Source organism: Cryptomeria japonica, chromosome 4, assembly GCF_030272615.1.
Source record: "Cryptomeria japonica chromosome 4, Sugi_1.0, whole genome shotgun sequence".
In the NCBI taxonomy this organism is placed as follows: Eukaryota; Viridiplantae; Streptophyta; class Pinopsida; order Cupressales; family Cupressaceae; genus Cryptomeria; species Cryptomeria japonica.
In genome coordinates this window covers 737,678,681-737,699,074 of record NC_081408.1, presented here as the reverse complement: position 1 = coordinate 737,699,074, position 20,394 = coordinate 737,678,681, and the positions used below count along the sequence as shown (strand labels likewise).

At 37.5% G+C, this 20,394-nt stretch overlaps 1 protein-coding gene across 3 annotated transcripts in view; it reads right to left on the bottom strand.

The window, feature by feature from the left end:
• Positions 1 to 3,500: 3,500 nt before the first annotated feature.
• LOC131027443 (TMV resistance protein N) overlaps positions 3,501 to 20,394 on the bottom strand; it is a 76,839-nt gene continuing 59,945 nt past the window's right edge. For all 3 annotated transcript variants that reach the window (XM_057957513.2, XM_057957514.2, XM_057957515.2), the window contains 2 exons: positions 5,275 to 5,946; positions 3,501 to 5,177 (listed from right to left, as the gene is read on the bottom strand). In XM_057957513.2, the coding sequence (XP_057813496.2) occupies positions 3,654 to 5,177; positions 5,275 to 5,946 (2,196 nt within the window). In that variant the 3' untranslated portion in view covers positions 3,501 to 3,653. The remainder of the gene's footprint in view (positions 5,178 to 5,274; positions 5,947 to 20,394) is intronic.

Below are 20,394 nucleotides of genomic sequence, written 5' to 3'. Positions count from 1 at the left end.
ATTCTGATGCTGAGATAATAGTGCATCTAAGTCTGACCAAAAAATACTCTTGAGAGCCTAAGACACAGGTCCATAGACATTAATCAGCAAAAAAGATAGACTTGAAGAAAGAACCTTAACTGACACCATCGACCAGCTGATACCCAAGGCCACTCTTATAATCTGAACCATGGAGGGTTTCCATAAGATGAGTAGGCCCCCAGAAGCACCATCTGCTTGAACTGTCTCACATTTGCAACCATAGTATTGGTTTTTAATGCCTTCTCCAAAGGATTTTGCTTGTTATATACTGAGCTTTGTTTCTTGACGCATAATAATTTATGCATTGGTCAAGAGGATTCTTCTCTTGATCAAGCATCTTTTGTTAGGGGCATTGAGGCCCCTAACATTCCAAGTTAAGATTTCATTTTTGTTCAGGAAGGGATATACCCTTCCTTACTTTCAATAATTTTGTGATCTTCATTTGACCTCCTTCTTCTTCTCCCTCTAGAGATTTATACTCACTGAAGGATTTCCTACCTCTCTTGGGAGAGATAATGCCAAAATCAAGCTTGGACTTGCAATCAAATAGTTGCTTGATACCCAATTTCCTCTTTTCTTTTACTTGTGAGTAGAGGGTGGCGAGAGGGGTATCCATTACATTTTCAAAATCCTCATCCTCCTCCATACAGTCTTTCAAGAGTCTCTAGGTATTGGAATCCAAACCCATGTTTGGAGAAAGAAACATATTTTGTGTGGACTCCTCTAGGGGATTTGGAGCTTTTGAAGATAAGTTAATTTTTCTTGACATCATGATACCATTGGAGGGAAAAGGAGAAGCAGGTAATGACGGGTTCAAAAAGGGAGATTCAAAACATTTTTTTTGGCTCAACCGTACTAGGATGGAACTATGAAGGCTCTGGAGACTTTTGAATCCTAAGTTCTTGATTAGAAGCTTCTTGATTAGCTTCTTGATGAGTCTCCAAATTCAATGGAGATCCTTCAATTCTTGTGGTAGCACTCAATTCTTGAATTATATCCTCTTTCAAGCTTTCTGTGTCAGAGAGAAGTTCTGAAACAACATGTATCTTAGATTTTGAAGGATCTTTTTGGGTCAATTTAGAACCACTCTTAACCTTCCTAGACCGCTTCCTTTTCTTGGAGGATATCTTTGATTTAGATGAGAAAGCTTTGCCTTTTCCCCTGATAAAAATGGGCTCTTTCTTAATGGATTTATTCTTTTTCAATTTGCTACCAGAAAACCTAGCGTTTGAAGGGCTTCCCTAAGCTCTCCTAGAAGAATTTGCTATGGCTTCATTATGATCTACATAATTGTATGTATGGATCAATATCAAAATATTCTTCTTTGATCGATTAAGTTGAGTTAGTTGTCCTAGATCTAGTTCATAGTTGTGGCCTCACTTCGCACCCACAAACTTGATCTTTGATGAATTTGGGATTCTACCATGTAGATTCTTAAACAAATGGATAGCTAGACAATGACATCTTCACACACTTACGGTTTTCCTATCAAGATGTTGGTATTTAAAAATACCTTGACAAACAACACACTTTAAAACATGCACATAAATTTGAGAATGATTGCAAGGTGATCCATATGCACTAGGATGAGCGTGATTAGATATGCTAGATTATTTGCTTGATTCCTAAATTTGATTGCACGTCTGGATAATTGTTGTGATAATTCTTTGTGTTTCTCTAATGATATCCCCTTGATGCTTAATAATTAAAATGGAAGCAAGCCAGTATATTTTATATATGAGCATAAACCCAAAGTGGGGAGATTCGTGCATAGTTGGCCTATGACCAAAGTGTAAGGTAGGCCAATATTCTAAATATTTGATTTTGGTTTTGCAATTAAAATGATCAAGATTGCAATCACGAGGATGATTTCGCACCAAGGACATGCTCTAAATCTAACAACCATGTTGGATTAGTGTCCAATAAGATATAATTATGAATAAGAATTAAATTAATGATAAAAAACAAGCACATAAACCTATTGAACTAGGATGCAATGTCTACAGGAGATCATATCAACTAAGAAAACTATGTAGTTAATATGACAATTGGAGGTTTGAAAGAAGTTAAAATAGACAGAAGATTACTTTAGGTGTCCTTTGGAATCTACGTCATTAAAATCATCACTAGCAACATTCGTTCACACGTTGCTGCTGAAATTACAGTTGTTGCTAAAGTGAATCCACGATGTTGCCAAAGTGACTTCAGTTGATGTTGAAGCCACACAGAAACGATGATGTTGAAAATACACATACTGATGCTACCAATGATGCAACTATGTTTTCTTTTGCTATCAAAAAGGGCTGAAAAATTCTCTTAACTCTTATAATTCATCCAAATATGTCATTCCATTAAAACCTACATTGAAAAACCCTAAAACTTTCTCATCTAGGGTGATGTAAGGTTGCTTGTGAATCCAGATGCTCCTACATCAGTATGTTAGTTGGATCAACCTCCAATCACCTCTTTTGTGGCTAAAAGATTCAAAGTAAATCCCCAGACTACAAGACTTTTAAAAAATGTACCACTCCTTGAATTGGATAAGTATAAAAAACGTGCATCTTAAAATTGCTTCTATACCAAAAACTCCTCATATGATATGTTACCTAATCAAAGAAAAAAAAATTGAGAAGAACCTTGATTTGCCACTAACATAGTTTACATTTCCAGATAAGCCTCAAAAATATGCATCTTAAAATTGCTTCTATGACTAAAAACTACTCATATGATATGTTACTAATCAAAGGAAAGAAAACTGAAAAGAATCTTGATTTGCCACTAACATAGTTTACATTTCCAGAACCCAAAAGAAACTCACAGGGAGTCAAGTTTGAATGCTTTTGAAAAAACAGTTAAGAGATGTCTAAACCAGTTGGAAATCGACGTCTTCTACTGAAAATTGGATTTGTATGCTCTAGGAACCACAGATATTGAACATGAATTTCAGAGTTAATGCATTTTGATCTGTTCCTGGATTAGCATGTTATAGCTCTTGTTTTGGTAGTGTTATTGTTGGTAGGTCAAATTGCAAATACTGTATTAAGTATGCTGCCTGGGCTAGCTGCAGGTTGAACTATCGGGTCAAAGTTGGTGAAGCTTTACTTCCATAAACAGGTTCTGCTGTACCACCTTACTGTTTATTATCAAAGCATATTGATAACCCAATTTAGATGTATACTGTTCTACTCTAAAGTTTACTAAATAGGTTCTTTACATACAGAACTAATTTCTATATGCTATTCATTCCCAACTCTCTACCCCTGTAAGCGTTACCTAATCCAGTGAGCATCACGGCCAAGTGAAACAATTAAGCTTATGAGCAATAGATTATTGAGAATCATTAACCATGAAAGACAGGTCATTGAAAAATGAATCGATTATCAAATACTCTATGCACCTGGTCCCGAATACACTATCTAATAACTTTTATTTTACATAGTTATATATGCATGTTATAGAAATAATTCTGAGTCTTACTATGTAAAAACATACAAATAATAACAATGAGACATATGCAAGATATGTTCAAAGACAGCACAGTACAGCATTTTTGTCGCCAGTTCAACTTGCGTACTTCATTTCTTACACTCAATTTGGAAAAAAAAGAAAAAAAAGAAAAGAAAAAAACCGTTTCAGATCAAACAAACAGAGTATGGTCTGCCGTCAATTAAAAAAACTTCACTGTGGGGTCTTCTAAAGTTGAAAAAGATGGGAGATTCCTTCAATTGCTGTGGTATATCTGGAACCCCAACCCAATGGTCCTCATAATGTGGGCACTCAACTGAAGGATCGTAAAAAAATTTAACATTATTAAACTTCCATAATATTTTGGTTCCATCAGCTCGCTTAACATGCCATGTCAAGAAAACCCATTTGAGAGAGACGCAATCGATCATGCAAGGCACGCCTTCCATGTTCTCATTATCCCTTACATCCAAAAGCTCCAGATCAGTGCACCAACTCACATCTGGAGGATCAGTAACTCCTGTGCATCCTACTAATGACAAGCTTTTTAAAGCAGGAAGGCCATAAAGTATAGGGGACCTGCCTAAGTTTTTACATCCAATAATACTAACTGTCATCAGTTTAAAACAGTTTGTCAGGTCTGGGGGTTCCCTTATACTACAATTTACCAAACTAAAACACGTTAGGTTATGCAGTTGCTTGAAACTAGGAAACTCTTCTACATTTTCCATATCGCCTATGGAGAGATAAATTAAATTTGTCATCCCATCCAAGCCTTGAATTTCTGTCAACCAGTTCTCTGCATTCACATCCATTGTTTGAACATTGTAACAACCGGTCAAATTTAATGGCCCTGGCATCTTGGTTGAGCACTCTTTAATCGTGATATTTTCAAGTTTTGTACATCCAGCAAAATTTAATGGCCCTGGCGTCTTAAACAAGCACTCCTGAATTGTGATATTTTCAAGTTTTGTACATCCAGAAAAATTTAATAGTCCAGTAACATTTTCACATACCCAAAGCTTGATGCTTTTAAGTTCCAAACACACATTAAAGTTTTCTGGTCCAATCAAATCATCACAGTGTTCAACCTTAAGAGTTTGGAGGTGATGCAGGTGCTTTAGTTTGGGAAGCTTTACTTGAGAGCCACGTCGGACAAAAATGTCTTCCAGGGAGTAACACTTACTAAGATCATGGCATTCTACATGTGTACTGCAGTCAAGATCTCCCTTCTTCAAATGGGCATAAAGATGTCTCAGTCCTCTGAGATTACTAATCCCTGAACACTTGACTTCTCTACAGCAGTTTATTAGATCAAAATAACGAAGGGTTGACAGGTTCTGAACCCCTTGAATTTCTTTCAGTTTATGACAGCTCTCAATTCTGATACTTCTCACAGACTTCATTGAGCCCAGGTCTAGAATTTTGAGTTTTGACATGTTTTCCAAATGAAGAACACAGAGAAATCTATATGAGTCGTCGTTAACTGTACCCAGAATCTTCATTTTGCAGTCTATAAACTTCATGGCCTCGATAGCAGATTGAGTCACAGGAATTTCATTCACTTTCTCCAGTGATATCCATTCCTCCACTTTGTTTGCTTTAATCTCAGCAAACTCTTTCAGCAGATCATGGATATAAATCTCAGGTTCACATTCTTCAATAAGGCCCTTCTTCTTCAAATCATACATCTGCACACAAAGTTATGAATATAAGAATAAAGTCCCGAATAAATAATTCTTTAATCCTAGTTGAATGTCAGGAGTTTAATAAATAAGTGATACGTACAGCTTCACGAATAGATTCCTCATTCTCGTTCTCATTGCAGCAAACTAGGGCTAACCATTTTCGAATCTCATCAAAAGATTTATAATCCCTGTAATTTCTGGATTGAGGCAGATACAAATTTAGAAGCATAAATATCTTGAGATGCCTTCGATACAACCCATTGAAACTCAACTCGAAAATGGCAAAAATATTTTGATGGGCTTCATATTTAACAGAATATTGGCTGAACTCGGGTATCTGAACCCATTTGGAAGAGTCACATGTGAACTTATCCCGAAGATATGCGCCATAGGTCTTTAGAGCTAATGGATTATTATAATTGCCCTCTTCCCAGCCCTGCCGTCTGAACAAACAACTCTGTGCACACTTTCTTGCATTATGTTTTTGTTCACTGCTTAACTCAAATACTTTCTCTAATGGCAAATCCATTAAAACAGCTATAGCCTCATCCTCATTAAGAGCTGGCACAGGCACAATTGAATTTTCTATTTCAGGAATAACACTCTTCAAGATATTGGGGCTTCGTGCTGTTAAAAGAATCATGCTTCCTTCTCCAAAACCTGCATCTAATAAATTTCTGGCTTCATCAATGGATTCTCGCTCGTCACCAATATTATCCACAACCAAGAACCCTTTGTAATAAGGCATCCGTTCCCTGAACATGTGCCATCCCTGTAAACATTCACAAATAGCACACGCTTACAGCAATAAAATTAAATAAATTCAAAATTTTAAATGTAACATGCAGATCAAAAACTTAGTGTGCAATTTCACGCAGTAGTTTATCTAAGATTACTTACAAGTGCAATTACAAGTGAATGATTTCTTACCCATTGTAAAACAGAGTAATTGGAATTTTGAAGTAAATCTCTGGGTTCAACTGCGTAGTGTTAAGAATACCACTAGGCAGATGAATTCAGAAATTTGCCTCAATAATAGACACTGTAAACACAACCTACAAACTACAACAATGATTTAATGCCTGAGATTTGAGATTTCAAAAGCCAATTATTTACACTATCAGAATCAAATCTGAATAAATTCCTATCAGTTAGAATTATGATCTGTAGTTACATGAGACTCATACCCTGACCGTAAAGACTTGTCTCCCATGTCAGAAACATGTGCCCATCATGAAGACAAGTGGGAACATCATGATACTTTGGTTGGAGTTTCTTAGCATCTCTATATGTCTGCTCGAAACATTCCTTGAAATCCGGAAAATTTCCTACTGAGGTTTCTAAATATTATTACATAAATTAAATTGGTTTTTCCGCAAGTGTTGATATCTAGTTGACATGAGCTAACATTAAAAAAAGTAATGCACTAAGAATTCGATTTTTTAAATTTTCGCGCTTGAGTTTACAGAGTTTTTCCAAGGCAGAAAGTTTTCTTATCAATAAAACAGGCTCTAGATTTCTAAATTCACTCAAGTTTAAACAATTGATTGAACTAGAAAAGAGGGGAAATCCAGATGTTAGTTTGTGCAAACAAACTATATTATATGTATGTATGTGACTGTGTATGGTCACTCAATATGTACAATGGTTTTAATTAATAGTGTCCCCATCTTTTAATCCTTATCGCATAACTCATGCCTCAAGGATATGTGGGTATTGTTTAAGGAGAAAATTGAGAAAAAGATAGACAGATGGAACAAACAGTATCTGTCCTTGGCAGGAAAAGTACAAATATGCCAAAAGATTCTCTCTTCATATAGTCTTTATTATTCCTCAATTTGGTTTTTAAGCAGTTATAAGGTAACTGAAATTCAGAAGAGAATCAGAAAGTTCTTATGATCGGATAGCAAAGGTAAAAAGAAGAGACATTTAGTCAAACGGGACTGGTGTTGTATAGAGAAAACTGGAGGGGGTCTAGGATTGAAAGAACTGAAAATGCATAAAATGGCCTTGCCTGTTAAGTGGATCCTCGGGGCCTTGAATGGGGATGAACCTTGGAAGGTGTTAGTAAGGATTAATATTCAGGAAGCTTTGCCCAAAAAAGCCAAAGTCTTGTAAGCTTCTCCCCTTCTGTGACCTCTTATTTAGCAAATTTTCTGTCTCAGCAAGATCTAGAGAGTTGTGCTTTAGAGAACAATGTAGTCCAACTCTCTAGGTCTATTTGGTAGAACCTGGAACACAGTATCAAACACCTAGCATTGCTACAAGGTTGTTCTGTAAAAATGTGGTCCAATAAGGGCATTAAAGTCTTTAGTGATATTCTTGATAATGGTCTGTTCCTAGCCCTCTCTTTGCACTACCTTTGATATCCCTCCCTCAAATTAGAGGACTTAGAGAATTCTCAGAAAGACATGTATTGCTATGAATTTCCCAGTTAAATGTGAATATAACACTAACATTCTTGAATCTATTAAATGGATTGATGGAACAAACCTGCTCAAAGTTAAAGCTAAGAGTATTTATAATTATAAAGCATTATTGGTACCAACTGTATTGTTAAACACATTAATGACTATTGGAACTTGGATCTGTCTGAAATACAATGGTCTAATTTTTTTAATTTCTTGTGATCTAATAGGAATGAACCAAAGAAGGCATGCTTCAGGTGGTTATTAGTATTGCACAAACTACCTTGTAGCATGAATTCTTCAAGTCTAGATATATGCAATATCTGTAAAAAAACAGAATTTATTAAACACCTCTTCTTTGAGTGTTTCCTTGCTAACGAGGTCTGTAATATCTTCTGTGCTAATCTTGAGGGTTGGGGTAATAGAGGTGGAACTAATTTGAGAGATATTCTGTATGATTTTGTACCTAAATTAGATAAAACAATTAAGTTATTTTGGTTTATGTTTTCTACTGAAATTATTTGGACTATATGGAAGTACAGAAATGAGGATAAGTTCCAAGGGGGAGGGAGAACACTCACTGAATCTTCAAGAAGACTCATAGTTTACAATGTTTCTATGCAGGTGACCATGACTATGAAGGTCTCTATGAAGAAATTGGTCCAGTTAATGAAGAATGGAACAGTAGAAGTGAACAGAGGAGAGATTAAATATGCTACGCATTGGCCCTTCAATGAAACTGAACATATACCCTTCAGGAAAGGCTACCTGGAATTCCAGAGGAAGTATAACAAATACTCAGCAGACATCTTGAAGAAAGATTTAGGTTTGCAGGCTGGTCCAAGATTCCAAGTGAACAAGGGAGAAGATTGTACCTTTGAAGTTATCAGATCAAACAAAAACATTTCTGCAAGAGAGCCTCCACTGGGTTGGAGAGATTTAGATGATTTGAGTGAAAGTGACGATGGCAGGAAGTATGACAACTACAATGGCAAGAAATATGATTGTAACAGCAATTTATGTCATACGTGTTGATGTGGTTTTTTGGCACCTCGAACACATAATAAAATACCAAAGTATTTTACCCTCTCTTGAACAAAATCACCTCAAAGGCTAAATATCTGATCAACTAAGATGATTCCAAGGTTTCTAATATCAGTTCTTGACATATGGGTAACTCAATGGCGAATGTGATTTTTATGTTTACACAAAGGGACTTACGTAATTGTTCTTGAAGACTCAAACTTATCATGAATGGAAATAGGTTTGCCGATGATTTCAAATGACTTAAGATTTTGCAAATGGGCTCTTGATCTATTTCTAACAAAGATTTTCAAATAAAATTCAAAAGAGGAAGGGTTTAGAAATTCTGTTCTAATCCTATCTTAAACCTAGAATGCAAGAGATAGTGAATGATTCAATGAAATTCAACTAGGCTAGGTATTGTCATCAAAGAACAACTCCACACAAGCTTAGTGCAATCATCTAAGGTAATTAACAGATGTTCAAATTCATACTAACAACACCAACACCATCAATCCGATGCATATCAATGAGCAAGCATAAATTGAAGTTAAGTTCAAATTTGATTCCAATTGACCAAGCAAGGCAAACTTACAATCAGCAAGAAGCTAGTGATATGGATAAAATGAATTTCATATGAATGCACTCAACAATTTCTTTCATTCAACTAAAAATACTTGAAAACAAATTTTAATCTAAATTTGGAGGTATGAGAACCACAAAACACTTTAAAACCTCAATAAAATCACCAAGTTTCAATGATTAAATTCAATCTAGCAGCATATATGCAACAATTCTCAAAAATCTCTCTTACAAATGAGAGGCAAAGGGGTTTATATAGAGTCTCCAATTGAAATGGATGGCCAAGATTCATTTAGAATCAAAGGCCGAGATCATGCCAACATTGCCCTAATTAGGGTTTACATCAAAAAGGAATAAGAAATGGAGTCCAATGGGATGACGCCTAGTCATCAAGTAGAGAATCTACTAGAAGATTTTGGCTTGCATCCCTCTCTCTAGCTGCATACTCCACGAATCTAGCTAAGACCAAGTTGAATTCCTCCATCGTAACATTTGGTAGACCTTCCTAGTGCAAATCGATCACATCCAAGGCATTCGAGTAAGCATTGAAAATGCTTTCCCAATCCGGCATCAACTTCTACAAGTTGTTGATGTGAATCATGAGAGAAACCAAATCATCCAACTATTTCTTCCTTATGGATTCCAACTATTTAAAATAAATAAACTTCATTTTCTCCTTTAGTTCTTCCAAATTCAAAAAACTGGAAGTGTGGACGTTTTGTCCCAATAACTCTTCAATAGATGCGAGGATCTTAGATTGTATTTCTTGAATTGATCCCTCCATCTCTATGCATTCCTACTTCGCATGATCAAACACTGACTTCCTCATGGCCAAGGAACAATACCATCCATGGAAATCATACACATTACCATCTTGAACAACTCCCTCCTGGATCAATGTGGACATAGGAATCCGCTTCAACACCTTAAAGCAAGGAGTAGTCTTTTCTTGCACTGGTTGGAACTCTTCCCAAACTCCCTCCAAGTATTGCATCCTGAATAAGAGCATTGTTGTCTTATCATATGCTTGGATGAACTTGTTGTGACCTTTTTTACACATCGCCCCATTGCAAATGGGGACCCTCTCTTTTCCTGCTTTCTAGGGTTTTTGTTAGTGTCACGTGGCCTTCCGCTTCAGTTTTGTCAAGCCTTGCTCAGTTTTGAACAATTCAAGTCCTAAAGATTGAAAGTTAGTTTTTGCAAACCATGTGATTCTAGAGTCAAGACCCCACCAAAGTGCCTAGAAAGGCCAAAGGACAAAGATCACAATTGATTTGGACGAATTTGAACAACTTTCTATTTTTTGAAAGTTTGCTTTTTTGCTTTTTCCTATTTTTTAGGAAGTTTCGTTTTTGGCATTTTTAGCCCAATCCCCGGTATGGCTATTTTTAGATAGTTTTCCCTATTTTTTAGGGATGTTAGCTTTTTGCTTTTTCAGAGTGGGAACCTAGGGTTTGCACTGATCCCACTCACCTGCTTCGACCGGGACCCAAAATTTCCAAGTTTTGACCTAAAAAGCCAGTTCCCTACATTTTAGGGGTCATAATGCTTCAGATGGTTTGCCTAAGTATGGATTTCAAATTTTAAGTTAATCTGGTTAAATTTGGTTAAATTGTGAAATTTTGAAATTTTCCAAAATTTTTCTAAGTCTGGCTAATGGATGATGTTGAGTGTTATGGCAAGTGTTCAAAAAGTCCACCCAAGCATGTTGGAGAAATGATCAAGGTCTGCCATGTTGGAAGATGATCAAGATGCTAGCAATGGAGAGGTTCGCCTTGAAGAGGGAGTATCAAAGTCTGCCATGGTGAAGGGAGTCAAAAGTCCGCCCTAGGGGAACACTCTAAACTCTGCCATGCCTTGAGGGGCCTCCAAAGTCCGCCTTGGGAGTGGTTTCAAAACTCCGCCCTATGCCTTGGGTGGGGTCACTTCAAAAGTCCGCCTTGATTGGGGTAGCTTCAAGAGTCCGCCTTGAAGAATGAAGGATGAAGGCCTTCCAAAGTCCGCCATAAAGGATGAGGGAGATGCCTTCAAAAGTCCGCCCCCTTGGTGATAGACCAAAGTCCACCCTCCTCGATGCCTTCAAAACTCCGCCTTGATAGCCTTGTCTCTAAAACTCCACCATGTTAGAGGTCTTCCCAAACTCCGCCCTCCAAGCAAGTCCGCCCAAGGAGAAGCCTTCAAACTCCACCCCATGAAGTTCAAGACCATGAAAGTCCACCATGTATGTTAAAGAGGCCAAGAAGAGGGAGCTCAAAACTCCGCCCTCCTTGGTGTCCTTCTAAAAAGTCCGCCCTATGCCATGTTAGAGGTGTTCAAAAAGTTCGCCTTGAATAACCTCAAAACTTTGCCCAAGGTGCAATGATGGGGATGATCAAAGTCCGCCATGTTGGAGAGGCTTCAAAGTCCGCCATGTTGAACACTTAAAACTCCGCCATGAAGAGAGTCATAAAAGTCCGCCCAAACATGAAGATGAACACTAAAAAAATTCCACCCTACTCTTGGAAGTCAAACAAAGTCAATAAATTTTGAGTGATGTCATCAAATCTTCCCAAAAAAAATCGAACTCCTAATCAAATTAGAAAGTTGGAAAAAGAGATTTTCAAAGATCATTGAGCTGGGAAATTAAAATGGAAACTCAAAATTAAAATGGGAAAGAAGATATTTTGCAAATCAAGAGGATTTTCAGACTGAGTCCCAAATTAGAAACTTTTGGAAGATATTCTTTTATGAGCCTAGTTCGAATTAATCAACTAAAAACAATTTAGAAACTTGCATAAGTTAAGGATTCCCGAACTAAAGAAGATGACAAAACTTTCCCAAAGGTTTGAGTCAGATTTAGAAACATGAGTTGGAGGATTTTGTGTGTTTCTAATTGGGAATTCAACTTCATTTACAAATACTTCATTTGTAACTTCTTTTTTACACTAAGAAGTTCGAAGTTCTTGAGGAGAGCATAGTAAAGTGTTTGCAGATTGGAATTCATCTGGAGAAAATTTAGTATTACTTGCAATTGGGCAAGCTTCTTGACAAAGGATTCACAGATTTTTGAGTAAAGCCAGCTGGTATAAGGAAGAATTGTTAACTATTTCTGAGTTTTTTGAGAAATTTCCAGCCTTATTTCAATCTATTCGAAGGTGAAATTGAACTTATGACGCAGATTTCTGTATTTTCTGAGTTTTTTCAGACTTATGAAAATGATTTTTAGTGGATTTATTCGAATTTCTAGTTAAGGAAAATCATTTTTTTGACTAAGTATAAGAGAGTTTTTGAGTTATAGCACGTAGTGTGGTATTGTGATCACAACCATCCTTGAGATTGAAGAATTTATATACAAGAATCCATTTTTTTTTGCTAAGTATGAGGAAAAAAGAATGAAATCTTCAAACACTTAGCCCTTCGCAGCCCCTATTTTCTTCGATCTACGAATTAATTTCTAACTTAAGTTTCATTGTCTGGTTGCAGATCCTAGGCACTATGAAGTTTCAAGTGGATAAGGACGCTCCTCCGAAGTCAAGGATGACTTCGAAGTGGAAGAATGTTAGCGACACCAACCTCGGGCACATCAATCTGAGGGAATTTAAAAAGTGGATGTTTGGTTTGGACGACCTTGTGCCTACCACAATCGCACGAAAGATGATGAAGAGTGGCATCGTGCATGCTGCTGGTTTTCTCCCCACCATGCAATGCACCGAATTAGTAGTTGAATGTGCTAAGCATTACAACCCCACCAGTAAGGACATCGTTGCACCTGATGGAAGAGTGCTGGCGAACATCAGCGATGAGGCCATCAAAGAAGCCGTCAGGATTCCAGAGTATCATAACACTGTGTACGTGACCAAGGACGAAGCCGATAGCATGTATCAGGACCACTTGGAGGAGTATGATGCCATCGTTAACCATTCCTGACTGGATAAGCCAAGGAAAGACACCTCCAAACTTCAAAGGAAGAGCTTGGTGAGAGCATACTTCAAGGAAGACATTGGAGACATGATCGTTCTGTTGAACAGGATAATGGGAAATCCTCAAGGTGCTCCATTCGAGCCCTGGATGTGTTATTTCATTAATGAAATAATGAATGGAGTAAAGATGATAGACTAGGCCCAAATGATAAGTGACAACTTGGACAGCCAGTTGAGGAACCTAGAAGCAAATAGGACCTTCTTCATGAGCTCGTACCTGTTTTATTCCTTGGCCAAAACCTACAGATATAAAGGTCTCACTTGTAGAGGGGAAGTGGGAAACAAAGAAAACCAATTTCCAGTCTATGATTGTTATCCCCAGCTCCACATGGAAGAAAAGTTCCATTTTAAAAGAGTGAATGATACCTTCCTCATGTACATCACGTGGACGTTGCAAGGTGGACTACACTAGAGACTCTCTCAAGAGTCTATGGACTTCATCAATAGATTTGGATATTGGTATATCCAATGCCCGAGTTCACCTACCTCAGAGTTCAAGGGTTTACTGGATCTCCCTATAAGCTTCCAGCTTACCCTACCAACCAAGTTGTGTTCCTCGAGGTTGTGAGGCAATTGGAGGGGTACATGGAGATTCACGGAGATAAATATAAGGCAGGAACTTCCTCTCTCACCATTGGTAATGGGCTGGAAACATGCCCATCGTCACAAGCTTTTGTAACTGCTGAGAAGGACCTGGCTTGGTATCCCTTTTATCAATACAAGGCGAGAAAGAATTTTGATCCGTTCCGCAAAATAAAAAGGGTTGAAGGGATGACATTTGAGCATAGAGTTGATCTAGAAGATTATTGGGCTAACGCAGCCAATACTTTCGAAATAAGGAAGAGATTTTGGTCGAGGATTCCCTTGAGCCTGGTAAGAGCGACAGAGGTGTTTAGAGATGCTGACCAAGTAGAGGACAGCCTTGAGCTTTAGCAGCCAGGCTTCGAAAAGATGAAGAATGAACCACTAGCCTTGATAGATTGGGTAGAGGGAGAGAAATCAGATCTAGCAAACCTCATGAAAGTCGGTGGTTGAATATTCTAGGTGGTGGACATCTGAAAGGACAAAGCAATTAAAGTCTAAAGGTGTGGCCTTGACCTATGAATTGATGGGAGTAGATGACTCTTTGTCCTCCAACCCTTGTATCTCTGCAGGTAATGCCTGGAATCCAGAGAGTGTTGGATCTTGGAAGAGGAAGGAGTTAGTTGGAAGCTCCGGAAAGGTCACTGGAAAGAAGATTATGTTTATTGCACTTGTATTATCACACAAAATCTTTATTGGCTCTGAGATTTCCATCTTCAAACCTTCCAAAATGTGCCTCATCCACATAGCTTGTGTGCAATTCATATAAGCTCCTACATACTCAGCTTCAACAGTAGATTGTGAAGTGCAACTTTGCTTTTTACTACTCCTGAAACTAGCCTTCCTCCTAAAAAGAATGCTCCACCGGTAGTACTCTTCCGGTCATCAATATTTCCTGCCCAATCAACATCTGTGTATGCTTTCAAATCAAAATTTCCACCATATGGATACCATAACTCATAGTCAACAGTACATTTCAAATATCTAAAAATTCTCTTGGTTGCCATCAAATGTGCCTCCTTTGGATTCTTATGAAATCTAGCAACAATACCAACTGCATGGGCAATATCCAGTCGATTGTGAACAACAGTGTAATTTGCCAAGGATTGACCTGTATTCCTTTTCATCTACAAACTTAGATGCATCTTCCTTGGACAATTTACAACCTGTAACCATTGGGGTTCTAACTGGTTTACAGTCACTCATACCGAAAGTCTTCAAAACCTCTTTCACATACTTGGATTGAGTAATGAAAATACCATTCTGCATCTGTTGTATCTGTAAGCCTATGAAAAAATTTATTTCCCCTACTAATGACATCTCAAATTCATTCTTCATTTCATCTGCAAAACAATTACTCATGTCATCATTACCTCCAAATATAATGTCATCTACAAATACTTCACTGACCAGTATTTCATCTCCTTCAGACTTGAGATAAATGTTGTTGTCATCACTGGTTCTAGCAAAGCCTATCTTCATCAAATGAGTATGAAGTTGTCCATACCATGCTCTGGGTGCCTACTTTAATCCATACAAAGCTTTATGCAATTTGCATACCATGTCTTCCTTATCTGTCAATGCATAACCATCAGGCTGCTCTATATAAACCTCTTCTTCCAGTATTCCATTCAAGAATGCAGACTTAACATCCATCTGGTATACCTTGAACTTCTTATGAGCTGCAAATGCAAGCAATATTTTGACACCTTCCAGTCTTGCTACCGGTGCAAAAGTTTCTCCATAATCCTCTCCTTCTTGCGCATAACATTTGCATACTAATCTTGCCTTATTGCGAACTACAACACCATCTTCATTTAATTTGTTTCTGAACACCCATTTAGTACCTATAACATTCTTGTTTACCGGTCGGGGTACTAGGGTCCAAGTGTTGTTCTTCTCAATTTGATCCAACTCCTCCTCCATTGCTTTCACCCAATGATCATCACCAAATGCCTCCTTAGCACTTCTAGGTTCAAAGGTGGAGATCATGCAAGAGTTCTCTCTTATTCTCCTTATAGTCAGTACATCGGCATCCTTATCCCCAATTATCTGTTCAGGACTGTGATTCAGTCTCACATACCTAGGAATAACATGATCATTCTCTTCAGGTTCAGCTTCTTCATTATCATCTTCCTCTGAATTTATTTGATCCGGTTGAACAAGTACATCAAGATTTGCTTTACCTGTTTCTGATTTAACAGTTTCAGGTTCCAAAAGCAAAATGCAAGGATCTTCATCCTTCTCAAAACTGGTTCCTTCTGAATTTTCAGGACTTTCATCTACACGAACATCAGCACTTTCAACAATTTTGTGTGTCCGGTTGTTGAAGCATTTGTAGGCCTTACTCTTGGTGGAATAGCCAAGAAATATGCCTTCATCACTCTTAGCTTCAAACTTGCTTATGTAATCACCTCTTTTAATAAAACATTTGCTTCCAAATATCTTAAAATAGCTAACATCAAGTGATCTCCCATACCAATACTCATATGGGGTCTTGTCCTTACCTCTTTTCACCAGAACTCGGTTCATCGTGTAGACAGCTATACTTACAGCTTCTTTCCAAAATGTTTTTGATACACCTCCTTGTATCAACATAGTCCTAGCAACTTCCACCACTGACCGGTTGTTTCTCTCTGCTATACCATTCTGTTGTGGTGTCCTTGGTGCAGAAAGTTGTCGCTTGATACCATTATCATCACAATATTTAGTGAACTTTGCAGAAGTGAATTCACCGCCTTGATCTGTTCTTAGACATTTTGTCTTTTTGCCACTCTCTTTCTCAGCTAAGACTCTGAATGCCTTGAATTTACCAAAAGCTTCATTCTTATCCTTCAAGAATGTGACCCACATCATCCTTGAACAATCATCAGTGAAGATCATGAAGTATCTGTCACCTTGAATGTTTCTTGTTCTTATTGGTCCACATAGGTCTGTATGAACCAAATCTAACAAGTGCTCTGTTGAGAAGGACTTTCTCTTAAAAGTTGAAGAAGTCATCTTTTCTCGTTGACATTCTTTACAAAGAGCATTAACCGGTTTGTCTAGCTGAGGCAGACCTCTTATTGTCTTAGACTTGCTTACTTTAACAATATTGTCAAAATTTTATATGACAAAATCTCCTATGCCAAAGTCAGCTATCATCTATTTTTGTAATCAAACAGTTGCTAACTTTAGGATTGAGATGAAATAGATTACCTCTAGTTTGTTTCCTAGTTGCAATCAATTCACCTTTGTTGTCAAAGATTTTGCACATTCCATTTCTAAATTCCAATGGGTATCCTCTGTCATTAAGTTGTGCCACACTTAAAAGATTATGCTTTAGAATTTCAACCCAATAGACATCGTCAGCACTGCTCTTCCCATTAAGAGAAATAACTCCCTTACCTTTAACCATACAGGGTGAATCATTGCCAAATCTGCCAACACCACCATCAAATTCCTTCAAGGAAAGAAATTTGCTCCGATCACCGGTCATGTGATGTGAACAACCACTATCAATGATCCAATCATCAGAGTTATCCATTCTGAATACTAGTGTCTTCTGATCTGATATTTCTTCCTTAATAGCTACAAACACAATATCTTCACTAGCATCATCATCAGATTCTTCATCAGTAATACCACTGTCAATAGCTACAAGACAATCTCTCTTGCCTTTACCCTTGTACTTCTTAAATTTGTCTCTCTTGTATTCATTTTCACCATTAGGGCAATTTGCTACTATATGACCAATCTTGTTGCATGCAAAACATTTTAAAGGTAGCTTACCTCTATATTTACCAGTGCCTCTAGGCAATTGTTTTGCCAACAATGCTTCAAGTTCCACTAAGTTGTCTTCATCTTCAGCATCTCTGCTGGATCTAGATTCATAGTTATGGCCGGTGTCTCTACTTCTTCTCACAGATGGGTTAGAGATAGAAGCTCTAAATGCAGATTCTGATTTATGTACACTACCATCATAGCCATTTAGATCAAAAGCAATAAGTTTGCCAATAAGAGTCAAGAGTTACCTTTGTCTTGTCAATAGATTTCAACTCCTAAATAGCTGCAACTCGGATAGCACAGACCGGTAGCAGGGTTCTCAGTAACTTACTGATTACTGTGGCATCTTCCACTTTCCCTCCTGCACTCTTTATCTCACCAACTATCTCTTTAATCCTTTGACCGTACTGCTGGATATTCTCCCCTTCAGACATTCTCATGTCGTCAAACTTTCCTCTTAAACTCTCCTCTTTGGAAATCCTAACATGTTCATCACCGCTATAAATCTCTTCAAATTTCTTCCATACTTCATATGCAGTTTCAAGACCATAAACATCTACATATTCAGCATCAGACAGGGAACTGATAATAGCTTCTAATGCCTAGTGATTTTCTTGTTGTTCTTTCTTCTGATCATCAGTCAGGGGTCCAGTAGGTGTAGTATACTTATTTTCTATATGATCCCAATACTGACTACCAAGACTCTTAATGTAAATCTTCATTCTGTCACTCCATATTCTATAGTTATCTTTGTTGAACTTCGGACCTTCTTTCTTCATCATGATCTACAAGATCTTTTCCTCAAACTGTTAGGCTTTTAGATTAAGAGGACCTAAGATGCTCTGATACCAATTGATGGTATGATGAAAGAATAAGTATCCGGTAGAATACTGAGAGGGGGGAGTGAATCAGTATATTGAAAAACTGATACAAAGTTCCCAAACTGAAACTTGGTCAAACAAAGTAAACATATCTCAGTCAAGATCAATATTCATAAGAATACTTGACATCAACCGGTTTAACTGTTATGACAACTTTAACAGTAAACAACTTCAATCTTGTAAACATCAACAATGCTTAATCATAACTCAACATGTTCATCTCTCAATGCTTCTACATAACATGTCTTATCATAAATTAACCACATCAATAAATAAGATCACAACCACAAAAGCATTCACCACTTGACACAGCTGTTTATACGTGGAAAACCCAAATAGGTAAAAACCACGGTGAGATGGGATTCACAAGGATAGCTATCTGAACTCTTCTGAAGTTCGCCCTGTTAGGAGCCAAGCCTGTTAAAGCTTTACAATAAGTCCTGTTAAGAACTAATTCCGGTTAGGAATCACCCGGTTAAGGGATTTACAAATATGCCTTGATGAAAAGTACAATACCCTGTTAGGAGTAACCTCGCTGGAGGATTTGAAAATCCAAACTAATGGACCACCTTGTTAGAGGATTTAATGAGTAACCAAGCTTGTTACAGCTTGCCCGGTTAAGGGATTTCACTTCTGCTGTAATTGTTAGAAAACAACGAGTTTTTCTTGATCTGTTTGAGTAGCACAACATTTGCTTGATCAGATCCTTCTAAGCTTCAATCTGCCTTCACTCAAAGTGCAGATCCATTCACTGGTTAGGCAACTACACACTCAACAGATTTTCTACCAATCTTGCCAACACCTTTACAAACAACTTCATCGACCTTAAATACAAAATCAATTAGGTCGGTAACACAACAAAAACTTGATTCTCATCATCGATATTACAAACAAGTCGATACAATCTTGACCGTTAGAAATCATGACAATCTCTTCACAATCTTCAAGAAAATTCCAACCGCTCCATGATCACCACTTCATCGGATTTTGTCACTCATCACGCGTTGTGCATTAGATGTAATCCACTTTGCTCCTTCCCTAGACAAAAACAAACGTGCCAAAACAATTTGAACATATCCTTATACAATGATCACACGTGTCTCCATCATTACCGCTTATCAGATAATAAACCATCAAACTTGATCGGTTAGGGTTTAACAACTGATAGGGTTTACCGGTTACATTACATAGAAAGGTTTAACCCTTTACACCGGTTCACCGGTTCAACTCACAAACTTTACATACCGGTTTACAACATCTTCCACAAAGCTCTTCTTATCGGTTACTAGCTAATATCAAAAACAACAATATCAGCAAAAACATGAATACCATTACCGGTTCAATTGACATCAATGACAACATATCATTAATGCAATCTCTAAGCAAAATGCCAACAATCTCAAAATGCCAACAGGGTCCATCCCTACAAAAAAAACATATCAAACCATATATATATGGTATATATTTGTAGCCTAAAAAAAAAAATACTTTATAAATATTATATTAATAATTTAATAATTATAAAATCAATTAAATATAGATTAATTTGTATGTACATTGTTACAATGTTCCACGGGAACATTTTCAAGACTTGAAAACTTGGGGAAAACATCCCCCCACAATACCACCACCTCTGTCAAGGACGCCATCGGGTTGCTGGCTATATGGCACATTCCATTACATACTGATTGCAACCTTTAACTTTGTGAAAACTAGTTGGCCTTTCATGGGGCACTCACAAAGATGTTATATGGCAGATTTTGCCTTGAAAATTTCAATTCGCCTCTATTTTTATATCATCACCGCCCCCCACCACCATTCTGTCGTCATCCCCCCGCTATCCCCTCACTGTCCCCAAATTTAGGCCCTAGGTCCCTCGGTCCTCGAAACTTGTCCCTACATCCCTTTGTCCCCTATCAAGAATCTTTGTGGAACTATGAAATTATATAATAATAATTGTATTCAATGTCATTAAGTTTCCAGAATCGACAAGATTACTCTTGTTTGTTTTGGATTACGT